This window comes from Molossus molossus, unplaced genomic scaffold (genome assembly GCF_014108415.1).
Source record: "Molossus molossus isolate mMolMol1 unplaced genomic scaffold, mMolMol1.p scaffold_m16_p_6, whole genome shotgun sequence".
NCBI classification, from domain to species: domain Eukaryota; kingdom Metazoa; phylum Chordata; class Mammalia; order Chiroptera; family Molossidae; genus Molossus; species Molossus molossus.
The window spans coordinates 77,798,558-77,812,858 of record NW_023425399.1 but is presented as its reverse complement, the minus strand read 5'-3'; the positions used below and the strand labels follow the sequence as shown (position 1 = coordinate 77,812,858).

At 39.2% G+C, this 14,301-nt stretch overlaps 1 protein-coding gene across 2 annotated transcripts in view; it reads left to right on the top strand.

Annotated features, from left to right (window-relative positions):
* ZNF521 (zinc finger protein 521) overlaps window positions 1-14,301 on the top strand; it is a 292,135-nt gene that overhangs the window by 252,053 nt on the left and 25,781 nt on the right. Inside the window, exons 6-7 of one of the 2 annotated variants that reach the window (XM_036245587.1) lie at window positions 5,211-5,276; window positions 12,853-12,984. In XM_036245587.1, coding sequence (XP_036101480.1) covers window positions 5,211-5,276; window positions 12,853-12,984 — 198 coding nt within the window. The remainder of the gene's footprint in view (window positions 1-5,210; window positions 5,277-12,852; window positions 12,985-14,301) is intronic. The other variant, XM_036245589.1, reaches the window with a different exon arrangement.

The window sequence follows — 14,301 nt, the reverse complement described above, 5'->3', positions numbered from 1 at the left end:
TTGATTTGGAATTTCTCTGCTGTTATCACTTTAACACAGAATTTCTAATATTCATTTCAAAAGAGAGATGCCTAGATTCAGGGTCCTCTGTGTATCACTTGATTGTTGACTGTAGTCTTCCTCTTTCTCTGTTCCCTTTTGAGGCGGTGTCCACCTGTATTTGGACCAAGATGTCAAAGTAACACTTTCTCAGCAATCACGTGCTCACTGTGAGTGCATTGTGATAGATGGTCATAGTTATGTGTACTTTGCTGAGATTTGTAAAGAACTTTTATTTATTGATTGACTGAGGGAGAAAAACATCGATCCGTTGCTCAACCTATTTACGCATTCACTGGTTGCCCTGGACCAAGATCGCACACAAAACCTTGGCATACCCTAACCAACTGAGCTACCCGGCCAGGGCTGAGATTATATTTCATTTTTAGTTCTTTGAAATATCTGGGCCAATTTTAATTAAGAAAACTTCCCTTTCTAGAGAAGAAAATTAATTTTGTTAGTGTACATTTTTCTCTAAATATAGGTACCTATGCAGGGTCATTTCTTGCAGTTGGTTGAAAATATACTAAGCATTTCCCGGCCTGTGTGTCTCAGTGGATTGAACAGGGTCCCAGGGACTGAGAGGTCCCGGTTCGATTCCTGGTCAGGGCACATGACCGGTTCTCCAGCTTAATCCCCAGTAGGGGGCGTGCAGAAGGCAGCCAATTGACATTTCTCACTTCGATGTTTCTATCTCTCCCTTCCTCTCACTCTAAAAAAAATCAATAAAAACATTAAAAAAGAGAAAATATACATATTTTATAGGCATATTTACTTGATTCCTTTCGACACATTCACACAATGCCATCCGTATTCATCCACTCTCACTTTAATTTCTAGGCTGTCTTTCTTCCAGTGTTCAGAGAAGGGGAAACATTCACTGCTGGCTCCTATCTGACTATTCTCCTTCTAGCTCATCCAACAGTTACCTCCCTGCAGAAGCATACCAAGTATTTGCTTTTCTCCAGATTGTTAAATATAAAAATGCTCACACTAATCTGAGTCTTTAAGAAACCAAACACTGCTACTGCTTTTCAGAAGCAAAGGAAGAGCAGGAGGCCAAGACATCACCCTAGGTCACCTTTTACCCTGGACTATTTTGTTTTTCTTCACCAAGAATGAAATTGACAAATAAGCTTCAGATGGTTTGCTTTAAGAAAGAAGATACACTTTATAGTTGTAAGAATGAGAAATCTACTTAGATTGTCTAAGACAGCATTGGAATCTTGTGCCGTTTGCATCACATACCATAGAGGCACGGAGCAGGACATTTCAATAAATAAAATGTTTAAAGCCATTGACAAATATTTTAGTGACATTTTTCTCAATAGATTTCCTTTTGTGTTAGAAAATCATCAGCCTTTGTATATTGACATAGTATACAGTATTTAAATTTTTAAAACGGATCTAGAATGAGCTGGTACCGTTTTTCGAAAAATTGTCATAAAAATAGGGGATTAAAAATTCATTGTGCCCAAAGCATCTTTATAATTTGGCATTACAGTCTTAGAAATATTTAATAGCTTTGCAGAAGGTGATATGAGGAATTGCTGTCCGAGAAAGATCTAGCCTTAATTATTATGTCTTGTTCGTCATGTAATGGATACACTTACTAACTAATCCATCGTTTTGGTTCGGCCCATTTCATAGTCTTTAGCATTGGTTTTGACCTAACAAAACACCTAGGAATAGCTACCTCTTCACTATTACTTCCGAGCTAAGTAGAAATAAGAAAGAAAGTGTTGTTACAATATGTATCTTGTAACCGCGCTTTCTTCCTCCCTCCCTCCTTCCCTCCCTCTGTCCCTCCCTCCCTTTTTCTCTCCATCTCTCTGTCCCTCTCCCGGTTCCTCTCTCCTTCCTTTTCCCCATCTCAGTAGGTAATAACTCTCTCACTTATATTGCTCCTGACTGACAAGAAACAGACAGAAAGAAATAGAAATGAGTGTGATTCATTGGCATGCCAGCAACATCTGGGCCTCAGCACAGAGAGTCTAGATATGCTGGTGTATCCAGAATGAAGCCCGAGGGAAAAGTAGGTTAGGAACATACTGAGCTAACCGATTTTCCACACGTAAGTGTGAGTTACCTCTCGGTAAGCCACACACTTCGGAATATGCATGCAGTCCCAGTTTCTTCCCACATACTCGATTTGTAACATATCAGGGAATGATTCAGACACTTAAAGAAGTAGACTTAACTATCGGAGGACAGAATTAAGGAATCGGTCTTTGTAAATAATGATACTTCCATGAAGGAGTGCTCAAGCACAGTCTCCACAGGGTTTCAGGTGACAGTTTAACCAAATCATTGGGTTATTGCCATTGAGGGAGAGCATCAGCATTCAGCCTTGGATGCCCTCTGTATCAGAGTTGTAATCATGAGAGCTTCTTTCAGACTGACAGCTCAGACCAAAGCGCTTTGTGGCGAGGTGTGTTCCTAGCTCCTCTGCAGAATCTGGAGATGTGGGGGATTCCACTCCCACTACCAACAAGTGCTGCGCGTGAGCTCAGACTCTGCTTTCAAGACAAAGCTTCATCTCGCCAGGGAGCAGAGGCTTGACCAGGTGGCATGGGAATATAAATAACTTCTTGCGCGTCAATAAGAGATCTAGAAAGACAGTGTGCTTTGCTGAACTGACAACTGAAATTGTACTTAATAGGTAGGAAACTTTTTTGCTAAGTGAGGGTGTGGCGGAACACTGTAGTGCTCAGGAACACTGAATCTTGCACTGGCTGTGACCAAAACGCTTTGCCATCTTGGGTGTTAGTATCTCTAGTCTCAGTTTCCTCAGCTTTTAAATGAGCCCCAAGTTAATTGCATTGTCTCCAAAGCTCCTTCTAACCTGTATCTAATATTCCAGCGTTTAGCTAGATATATAGCATCTACCCTTATTTTTCCCCCTACACATTCCTAGTTTATTGCTTCTCTTCCATTTTACATGAAAAATTGCAATGTGCTGAGATCTTTGAAAATACTTGAGCAACAAATACAGTTTTGTGAGGTATTTATTAGAATATTTCTTAGTGAAAGGATAATGCCAAATTGTGGTCAGCCAGCTCTCCTGTGCCTTCAAAATCATGTTTCCCATATCATTTTTCAGATTTCTCTCAGCACTGGGAGCGTTATTTGTTTTTGGAGGGATGTTAATCACCTTATAGTAGTTTTATGTCATCCTCTATTTTTCTTCCAGCATAAAAGCTTTATCCAAAACATGGTCTGGAAGAAGAAACTACATAGATCCATACTCTGTTTTTCTTTGAAGTGTGTTGTTGCAGGTTTTTTTTTTTTTTTCCTTTGCTAATATATTTTGACACCTTATAGTTGTAACCTGCTGTTCTCTTTAATTGCTTATTGTTATTAATTATATAGTGGTTACGTAGTTGGCTGCTTGAGCCACTTGGCTGTAAAGAAATTCATTTATCATTATTGCCATTGGAGCTGCAGAAAATTGCCAGCATTCCATCCAGAGATGAATGCTTTTGAGCTCACATCCAGCAAAAATTTGAACATGGGTCAAATCCTTACATGTTTTCTTTCTGCTGCCACCCTTTGCTGCTTCTGCTGCATTGAGTCCCTTCCTTTTCTCTTAGCTTTTGTTTTCAGTCCTTGATTTGCTGCCTTTCAGTGAAGTTTTTGTATTATCTCAGCACTCCACTTAGGAGCCTATCCAAATAGCAGCACCCTTTATTTTCTCCCCATATTCCTAACCATACATTTGCCTTCTTAGAATTTCTTTTATAATTTTGAATAACATTCTTACCTTTACAACTTACATTTTGAAACATTAATGTTGATTGGTCATAGCCTTAAGCCCTCCGTTTTCCATGAAAGTGATCATTATACCCTTAATTGTAACTATAAACCTCTTTTACCCACACTATACGTAATTAGATGCATTTAGAATCCCAAATTAGGAAATTGGCAATATAATGAATGAATGAATGAATGAATGAATGATGCACATATGCAAACATAGGGATGTGTACTTGCGCACACCTAGCTACCTCCTGATAGCTGTAGTTTCTTTAAATCTGGGCTTAATTTAGAATTCATGACCCCACAGCTGCAGATACCACAGAACAGCCAGGCCAGAGCGCGCCTCTGCCTTCTGGCAGCATGACATTAAATTCACACTAGTTAAGCCAACTTAAATTGAGCCTCCTTGAACCTTCCTAAATAAAACTAGTGGCCTTAATTACAATCAGGCAATTTAAAGGTTATGGAGCTCTAACTAGTACTGCAGTATATCACTTTAATAATGCACAGGAAAATTTCTCTAAGGGGTGGCATCGTTTGATTAGAAGAATTCAAGTTTCACAGCACATTTCCAGTAAACTGTTTTTAGAAATCTTATTGCATTTATTGCACCATTACCTTTTTTTTTATTCTTCAAGGCCAACTTTCTAAGGTCACACCAATAGAACAATAAAATGTGAGTCATTTGCAAACAGCATGCGGTGTTGTGATTTTTGCATTGCAGCTAGTGAATTTCTTAGTATTGCCACAAAGTGAAAAGAGCAGGATAAAGTCCCTTGGAAGTCTGAGCGATTGAGACCCCTTTATGCCCTCATACCCCACTGTAGATGTGACTTGTGCTTTGTGGTGAACCCTGATTCTAACACCACAGTTTAGGAGAGATGTCATCTTTGCAATAATCATCAATCATATAGTTTCTTAGAAAGATGATTCGCTTTGGAAATGGCCAACTAGTTTCTTGTCTTAAACTGTGGGCACTTCAAACCCCATAGTTGTTGAGATCCATAACATGTACAGAAACTGGCGAACCTCATTCCATTTCTTTTGTTTGATTTGTTTTATGGGGGAGGGGGTTTAAAATCAGCAGCAGCAGGCTAGGCTTTCTAGCAAGGATAAACAGCTTTTCAGTGTTTGGAGGCTCCTCTTCCAAAAAAACTAGTGGCTTTATGACAACAAGAAGATTTTTCGTAAACTTAGCACAGTAGCACAAAAACAGACCTGGTGAGAGCTGTGTCCAGTGCCGGGCTGGCAGCGCCGGCCCACTGCGTGTAGAATTAGTATCGACCATTGCACCTTCTCAGTTCTCAAGACGTTTTCCCAAGAGATTTAACTTTGAAGCAGATTACATTTAGTTTATGCTGCATGCACTCTCCTCTTTCAATTTTACCAATTTGTGTTTTTTTTTTGTACAGTACTCGAAGGTAAATATACCTGTACTTCCACCAGTGCCAGAAGTCCCAGATGTGAGGGCAATAATAGTAGGTATTTAACATTAAACAAGAGAAATTTTAAGCAAAGAGTGAAATAATTGCATACATCTGATTTAACCAATTAGTTCAAAGAACGGGGCTTTGTAATATGAGAATATGTAACCATTAATAAAATTTGTTTAAACCATGAACTACGGGTTATGGATGTATGATATAGATACTTCTCTGTGACTTGGGACAAATAAAAGGCAGTTAGTCTCTCTTTTATATGGCTCTTTTTTGTATTTCAGGTATAAATTATGTAATAACATTTTTCCCCTTGAAATAAGGGATACGTTTTGACTCATAAGTTTCTTGCCAGAGAAAAGTTGGCAGATACGACGGCTACTTTGTTAATGCTTTCTTTTCCAGAGCATTTTAATCTCATTTCAGAAATAATGAAGACACGCAGTATAAGGTAAATCTGGCTGGTCCAAATTTGGCATAGGCATAGGGTTTAGTGTACAAACGAAAGGAGCAAACTTTTTGGTGTGAGTCTCAGCATTTCGTTCTGAGGAAGTTAGATGTCGGACTAGCTAAATATATATTTCCCATAAATTTAATAAATATTTATTGAGTCCCAACGGTGAGCTCTGTGCTATTCTAGGTACTTGGCACAAAACAGACAGATGCCCTTGCCCTCCTGAAACTTGCCTTGCAGCACAAATGGATGAATAACCCAAACCGATTTCTTGGCGCTTTCTTGGTATTGAGATGTCCTGGACACCTCCACTCTTTAGTAGTCAGGGCAAGAGCCGAAAGGCATTAGTGACTCAGAAACCTGTTCTGTCTAATTATATTGTATGTCTAATTATTATGGGACATGGACTTGCATGCTCACAAACTTTCTGCCAAGGCAGAAAGCAGAGCAGCGTTAAAGATTAGGTGGTGACAGCCACATAGACTGAAGTCAAGGCTTTATATAGGAAGCTATTTTTTTTTTAAAGCATCCTTAGTTTCCAAACAGACCTAGGAGATGGATTTCAATTCTGTTGGTCTCAGTTATCGCTCCCACCCCTATCCTCACCCTTGCCCTTTTTATAAAGTAGCATTATTTTTACTAAAAGAATAAATAAATAAACAAATAACTTGTATGACGTTTTTCTTATCTTGGTTCAGAATGCAACCCCCCCCCCCCCCCGCCTTGGGGAGTAGGGTAATGGGAGCTCAAAGTGATTTTTTTCAGTGCCTTACCCAAAACTGATTTTTTTTGTAAATAAAAACATTTGGAGCCCAAATTTTTACCTTTAAAGCTGTTTGCTGTACTGTATGTTTTCCCTGAGACTTCAGCTGTGGGGCTCATGTTTAGATTAGGAAAGTACAGAAAAGGATGAAGACCTGGAGGTGCAGACCTACTGACCTAGTAAAGGTAGCTTTGGTCGACCTGCTTATCTCTCATTCTGCACGTGTGCCAAAATATCACTGCTGAGTCACCCCGGGTGGAGGGAAGCCACCTTTTTGGTGGGTTGTTTGTTTTATTGTTTCAATAGCATTTCAGGGTTTTCTCCTACATGAGAATATTCTAACTACTACCCAGAACCGATAATAATAGCCAAAGAATTGGACGATATTACATCTCAGAGCATCTGAAATCCCACCGCCTGACTCTCCCATCCCAACCCACCTGGACCTCCTGCTAGTTTCCAAGCTGCTGATGTTTATGGGGCTCTAGGCAGCCCCTGGGCTCTTTAGAATCTGCTGGGTACAATGCAGCCTACCCCAGTCGAATCATTTCCTGCTCCAGCCCTGCTGATAATGAGAAGTTCAAGACGGGAAATAACAGTGTCGATATCGGTGCCTTTGCTTAGAAAGATCAAAAGCACTGTGGCCTTTAGACCATTGGCCAAAAACAGGTAGTAACTGAGTGAAACGCACACTCGTACCTTGTAGATTCTGGCTGAGACACATGGCGTGTATATCCATTTGCTTTTCTTGAGATACATTAGGGTTAGCAGGCTCTTTGTATGTAAATAGTCAAAATCAGGGTACCTTTCTCTCTTACTGTGAGTCCATCTCATATTCCTCTCCTGTGTGGCACAGAAATACTGACAGCGGCAGACATTCCCATGTTGCCAGTGAGAAAAATCCAAGTAGGTGCCAGTGTCCGTCCTCAGGCAACACTCATTTTCCTGTTAAAGTGTCCAAAAGAATAGGGCAGCACTTTCTAGCCAGTGAAAAGGAAAGGTTCGCACAATATTCAGTGTTCTGAAAGTCTGCCTTCCTTTGGAGGCTTAATGACTAATCTACTGGCAGACTTGGAGCCCTAAGTAATATTCTCCATTGCCAAATTAGCACCTCAGTGAGTTTATGTTACAGTTGTGAAATATGTGCAGTATATAACACAACAAATTATAGTGGCCTGAGCGCTGTGGACCGAGCGAGGTGATGGCTGTGTGCATGGCAAATTACAGCACAGCCTGCCTATTTTTCTACTCCTGCTTTCCAGGGTGAGGCAGCGTAGCCGAGGGGTGAGTTTTGTCATGTGTGGCTTTTCTTCCATACTCCTCAGACTCCAAGCTTATAAATGTGTGCTTGGAAATTAACTCAGGGAAGAGGAGAAGCAAAAGAAGGGGTTGGGGGTTGGGAATTGGTGTAGGGCATAGTTTTCTTGGATTAAAAAAAAAAAGCATATACATATACATACATACATATATGTATATATATATGTATGTACATATGAATGGATATATGATACACACATTCAAACTGGAAAAATTATAACTGTAGGGCATTTGATGCTCTGTTTGGCTTTGAAGGGCAGAGTGTACTCCTGCTCAGATCAAAGCTTTTAAGTATGGTCCCTGCCACATGATGCTGTACCAGGAGGGGTTTATATCTTTGGACTTTAGCCTGCAGATTTATGCAGTGGAAGAGGCTGGAGGACCCTTTGGCCAGTCTCAAGGGTAAATGAGAGAAGGAGCTCTACTTATAAACTGTTACAAATTGGTCCTCAGTAATGGCTACAGTGTTGATCAGACAATATAAGCCGGCCCCCAGTGATTCCTGGGGTAACAGCTGCATGTAAGTCAACCACTGAACATTTGCTTGTGGCTGCTCTAGACTTTTGTTTTTTATTGAAGGAAAAGGAGTATAAACATGGGACACACAGTCTGGAGGCTGCTTAAAGGGTTTTTCTTGTTTAAAGCTTATATTGAAATGTCAGTGCCTTGTGTTAGGCTAACAATTGCCATGTTGGAGCTTATATCTTGAGTTGTGATTTAGCATCCAAATGGTAACTATTATTTTTCTGGTACAACACTGGCTAATTAATGCTTGTGTTGGTCCAGGTTTTTTAAATTGGATAGAAATCATCATTCCCCTTTGAAATGGCCTTAAACAGACTTTGTCTTGTAATAGTTGTGTAAGTGATTACCACACTCCCTTCTAAGGCGATGAGGTTTATTACAATTATGTATTCAGACTCTTTCCTTTGAAACATTTAAGATTGGAGTAAATATTTGCATTAGCATCAGTCTCTTCTATGTAGACTAGATTCCTGTTTACATTTATGTTCACACTTAAATGAAGATTAGCAAATGGAAATAATTATTTTAGCTGACATTTGTATACTTGTGAAATTATTTCTTAATTATCCCCAAACCATCTTTGGGCATGCTTTAAAGTGATTGACCAGGACAGGAAGTTGCTGGCCTCCAGCATAGTCACAGTGATGAGAGCTTCTCTGTTGTCTTTCCTGCCATTGGACCCAAGTGCTGGCCACATGAGTGCTCCCCGCCCCCCACCAGCACACAACAGAGAAGGGTTTTTTGTTTGTTCTGCAAAGAAACAGATTTTTACTGAAAGCTCCATCTTCTTCTCATTAAGTTGACTAATTTGCACTCTGATGTTACTTTCTCCCTGTCCTTGTGCTAATTTCTGCTTTCACATATATTTGGTTAGAATATTTTTCAGCTAATGTTCAATAATGGAGTTTTTTTGTACTTCGTAATATTGCTCATTTCCTTTCGAACTTTTTGGTTAGCAAAATGCCACTGTTGTAATCAATCTTTATTAATAGGGTATAGGAAGGGTAGTAATTTTTTATTCTTTGGTTTCCAAAGTTACCTACAAAGGCAGGTTGTGCTTCTTGTAGAAAATCTATGGAATATGGATGAGCAAAAAGAGGAGGAAACATCTAGAAGTTTCATCCGTAGTGCCCATCTATAACTCTTAATAAAAAATAGGGCAGCATTAGCCTATTATATCCTTAATGGAATATTGTAATGGTTATTAAATCAATTGACTCAGAATCTCTTTTTAATAAATGAGTCAGGCTATATTATCCAATTACTGTCAGCTGCTACCTTTCCGGGGAGAAGAAATGGTTAGTTGGATTGAATTTTTAAAGCTTTTGGCACCTTTAAGAAGAAAGAAGGAAAGGGGGCAAGATGCACGTGTGTCTTTGTGGGCAAAGTCCCGAGTCTAAGGCTCAAGGTCACCTGCAATTAGAGGTGTTGGTAGCACCAGCTCGTGAACACCGACTTTAAATTAAAACCACAGTTACTCTTTACTACCTTACACCAGATATGGAGAGAAAAGGAGACAAGCCCCGTTTTGAAAGGACATAGGACTTAACTTAGCCACACCCTGCAAAACCACGGGTTTTTTTAAATTCTTTGACAATGAATGTGTCGCTCTCAGTCACACAGTGCAAATGTCAAAATGTGTAAGAGTTCAGTTCAACGCAGACTCTGAATAAGGATACGCTTTTGAAATTCTTATTATAAATACGTTTAATTAGGTTACCATCTATCCCCCCTTCAATTAAAACATATAAAATGAATTCGGTTAGCCAGTTATAACGTTTTGGGTCCCCCATCTCCCCTTCATTCTCCATTTGACCCCGCGGCAGTAGGCAAGGGTGAGCGTGGGAACCTGCTCAGGGACCTTAACAAAGGCAGAGACCTACCTGCGTGGTGTGTTGTATCTGTCTGGAGCATACTGGCTTTGGCTTATCTATCCTTTGCTGTGCAACAATTCAGATTTTTTTCTACTCTACAAAAGTAACAAGGACAAGTTATTTGTTGGACAAGACCTCACTATGTTACTTAGAAATAAGAGGCAGGTAGAACTCTCTCCATGATTTCAATATTACGACACGCGTTTAAACTGTCAGGAGTTCTGAAAAGGCCGGATCGGACAGTCATTACCCTGCGGTCACCTAGTGCCTTCACAAATACAGTGTGCAGTTCCTGAAAACTAAATCCGCACCAATCATGTGGAAATACTTTATGGTTCTGTGTCCAAAAATTCTGTGATTTTTGTTTATTTGCTTGGCTAAATTTGGATTATTGCACATTTTGTGATGGAACTTCTCTGTTCTTTGGATAGGAAATAAAAATGGATGAGGACATTTTCCTTCTACTGATACACATATATTTTGTTTGTTTGTTTGTTTTCCCTTCTAGTATTTTTCCAGACAAAAGACTCATAGTCAAGAAAGATAACATCACATTATAGATCATCCCAACTTGCATACTTTATTTTACGTTCATGTAAAAGTCAATCATTAGGCCCAAGGAAATCCACCGGACCTTCACAAATAGTGCACGTTTATGAATTCTGGGGCAGATATGTGTACCTGCTTACACCCATAGGCCAAGTCTTGGTTCTTGTGTGAAACACATACTTTAAAGATAAAACTAAAACTCGTAGTTACTGTCTTACTATGAAAATAAAGGTTTACAGCATTAATGAAATTGAAAATGTTTAAATTTGACAAGTGTTCCTCGTGATTAACTTACTGACCCAATTCCCTATAATAAATAGTGTTTTTTGTGTTTCTTAATATCTAAACTTTGAAAAATTTGGGGTAACTTTAAAATTTCAAAAACAAAAAGAGACCAAAAACCCTTGATCTTATATAATCCCTAAAGCTTTTTCTATAACCCTTTGTCATGTCAGTATGCACAATTAAACTCCTTCTTACATAATTATAATCAAGGAATTTACTGTGCCACCCAAATACAGAGTAGGTTTTTATCTCTTGTGAAATGTAGACAGTACTGGGTGGCTTAATTAGTGCTTTGCTTCTCTTTTTACAAATTCCAGTCCTCTGCTTCTAAAGACTCATACTTGTGTGAGAAGAAAGATTAGGAATACAAATAGAGTGATTTTACCCGTAGTTAGCTAATAATAATTCACTTTGTAATTGGGCTTTTGTGTTGGCAGTACTATCAACTGGTGAAGGACTTAATGCACACATGTTCTGTTGAATGAAAGGAAGTAACTTTGAAGTATAGACTTGTTACCCCCACAGTGTGAATTCGTCTTTCATTCTCTAGATCTGGAATATCCGACACAGATGTTCCTCAATAGCATTTTTAATCATTGCAAATAGGAGAAGATAACAGTATACCTTGATAAGAAACCAGGTTAAATTGCAGCCTCTAACCTTTACTCTTCCTGATAGGTAGTCTCAGTGGTAGCTGGTAAGGGCTGTAGCTTTTCTGTTAAGGTGCCTGGGTTCAAATCCAGACTGCCTCGGGTTATGCTCTGGCTCTACCAATTACTATCCTGTGACTCAGAGCAAAGTCACCTAAACTACCCCGGGCCTCATTTTTCTCCTTTGTGAAATGGGAATAGCAGCAGTTCCTCGTGGGGTTGTTGAAGTAAAGGAACTCCTATCTGTAAGCAAGTAGAACAACAGTGTCGGAAACGCAGTCAACACTAGCGTTTCAGGTTGCTCTTTCTAGGGTTGCTGGTTTTCACTTCTTATCATTGCACGTTGAAATGAGTTAGGATAGTACTTGAACTTTAAATCTCATCAACATTTTAATGAGGAAAAACAACCAACGTAAAAATTATGGGTTTTACCTATAACGTGAACACTTCACTTTATATAGAAATTGTTATTGCATCAAAGTTTTTTTCTACCATCTTGTTCCTAAGATATCAAAGAAAATCTAGTAGAAGTGAGCCTGAGCTTATAAAAGTGCCCTTGGAGAAAGGCAGAGTCTAGATGGGGGGTATAATTGAAACTGTCTTACTAAGTAAAGGAGGAATGAATCGAGAAGATGTGGGGGTCTGGGAATACCAAGCAAAGGAAAGAGCAGTTATGAGATACTGTACGCATTAATAATATTTCAAAATTCTCACAAAGTTTTGGAAGTAGAAAAAAGAAAATCTTATCAATGGCAATACAACTAAGAACTTTATGGTTAGAAATAGAAACTTCTAAACGTTCTAGATAAACCACAGAAAAAGCCTGAGTAAGACGCTGTCCATTTTTCTAGGGGTCATTTATTTTAGGACTTTGGAACTACACAGCCTATAAAATTATGAAAATTAGAGAAAAGGAGATGCCTTATTATTGATATACCAATTATGCTTTAAAAGCTTAATCCAGTGCACTACCTACCCTAAGATAAAATCTGCCTTCTTATAATCTTTGGATTTTAAAGCCCAGAAATGTTTTAAATTGATATAAATTCATAAAGCGAAACAACTAGAAACCGTATATACTACTACATCTATTTATAGTAGGTGATGGAAGTGGTACAATGTATGCAATTATCGTCAACTCAGTAGCCCATTGAAGAGATGATGGGTTTTAACTTGTCTGTTGGTGCATTTTCCTTAACAGATGAAGGACTGAATCATGAGTGCAAACTCTGCAGCCAGACCTTCGACTCGCCTGCCAAACTCCAGTGCCACCTGATAGAGCACAGCTTTGAAGGCATGGGGGGCACCTTCAAGTGTCCCGTCTGCTTCACAGGTAGGAGATTACTTCGGGAGAACTCCGGACAGCTCCATGGCCCCATCATTGATGTCTCTCCTACCAAAGCATACTGCCCACTGCTCGGGCCTTTTACAGATAGGACTTCAGTTCAATTTAGGGAGAAGGTGTTTGATTTTCTGCTCATTTGCATTATAGATTGCAGCCTACTTAAAGGCTCAAATGGGCAGGAAGGTTAACCATCAGGATGAGCAAATGGCATTTCAAGTTCTCTCGGAAGTTTGTGCTTTTCCATTTGGACAATGACATCCATGTTTTGTTCACTTTTCTCTCCTCGATGTTGAAAGATTACCAAGGCAAAGACCTCCTGCTTTTTAATCACAAGACCTTGGACTAAAAGTGCCGCCATGTTGTCAGCATGTGTCTGTTATTTAAAAATGAAGAATTTGATCACGTTGCCCATAAGAAATGAAAAGATTATGATAATCCTCCCAAAATTTGTTGAACTCGGAAACACTTGATGAGGCCTGTATTTCCTATGAAACTGGGATTTTTAAGGTGGATGTGGATATAAATTTACACATTTAAGAAAAAACCTTTGTCAGATGTTGTAACAGTACACTTTTTAACAGAAAAAATATATATATAAATCAGAAACTATAATTTGAAGCCCATAGGGGTTGGAATATGACCACACACATTTCTGGTACTTCCCCAACAATGACAAAGTTATTTTGGAAAATCCTTTGTGATCATTTTGATGTGTCTTGTTCTCAGTGGTTAAGTCCCTCGAGGCTATGTTTCCTTCTTATTTGTCAGGAAAAGCAAAACAAAACAAAACAAAATATATAGTCTCTCAAAATTGACTTTTTTGTTTCCAGAGCAAAATTCCGAGCATTGATTATTAACCTTCACTGCATTCAGCCCGTAGATTTCTGCCCTGTGAGAAAATAAAAGGGGGGGCCGTGTTCGCTGCAGAGTTAGCACAGTGTGCCTGAGTGTGTCCGTGGCTCTGCCTTCCACGTGCACCCGAGAGTCCTCTCCGTTCCCGCCTCCCTTCAGCCACCCCTTCTGCAGAACTGTTGTTTTATTCTTCCAAATTGTTTTTACAAAAATTTTGTTGCGTACTGTTTTTTCCCGTAACGCAGTATTTATCTTAAGATACAAGTCAGGAGTCTGGATTCTTTATAAAAGCTCATAGTAAGTCTTCATAAGGGGTCGGAGATCTCCTCATGGTTAAGATCCCTAATAAAATAGTTCTTTCATGTCGTGGCCAGCAGCCTCATAAAACGCGCTAAGTGACATGGACATTAGTTGCAAATCTGTATAAAAAAACGAATTTCTTTGTGTCGAGGT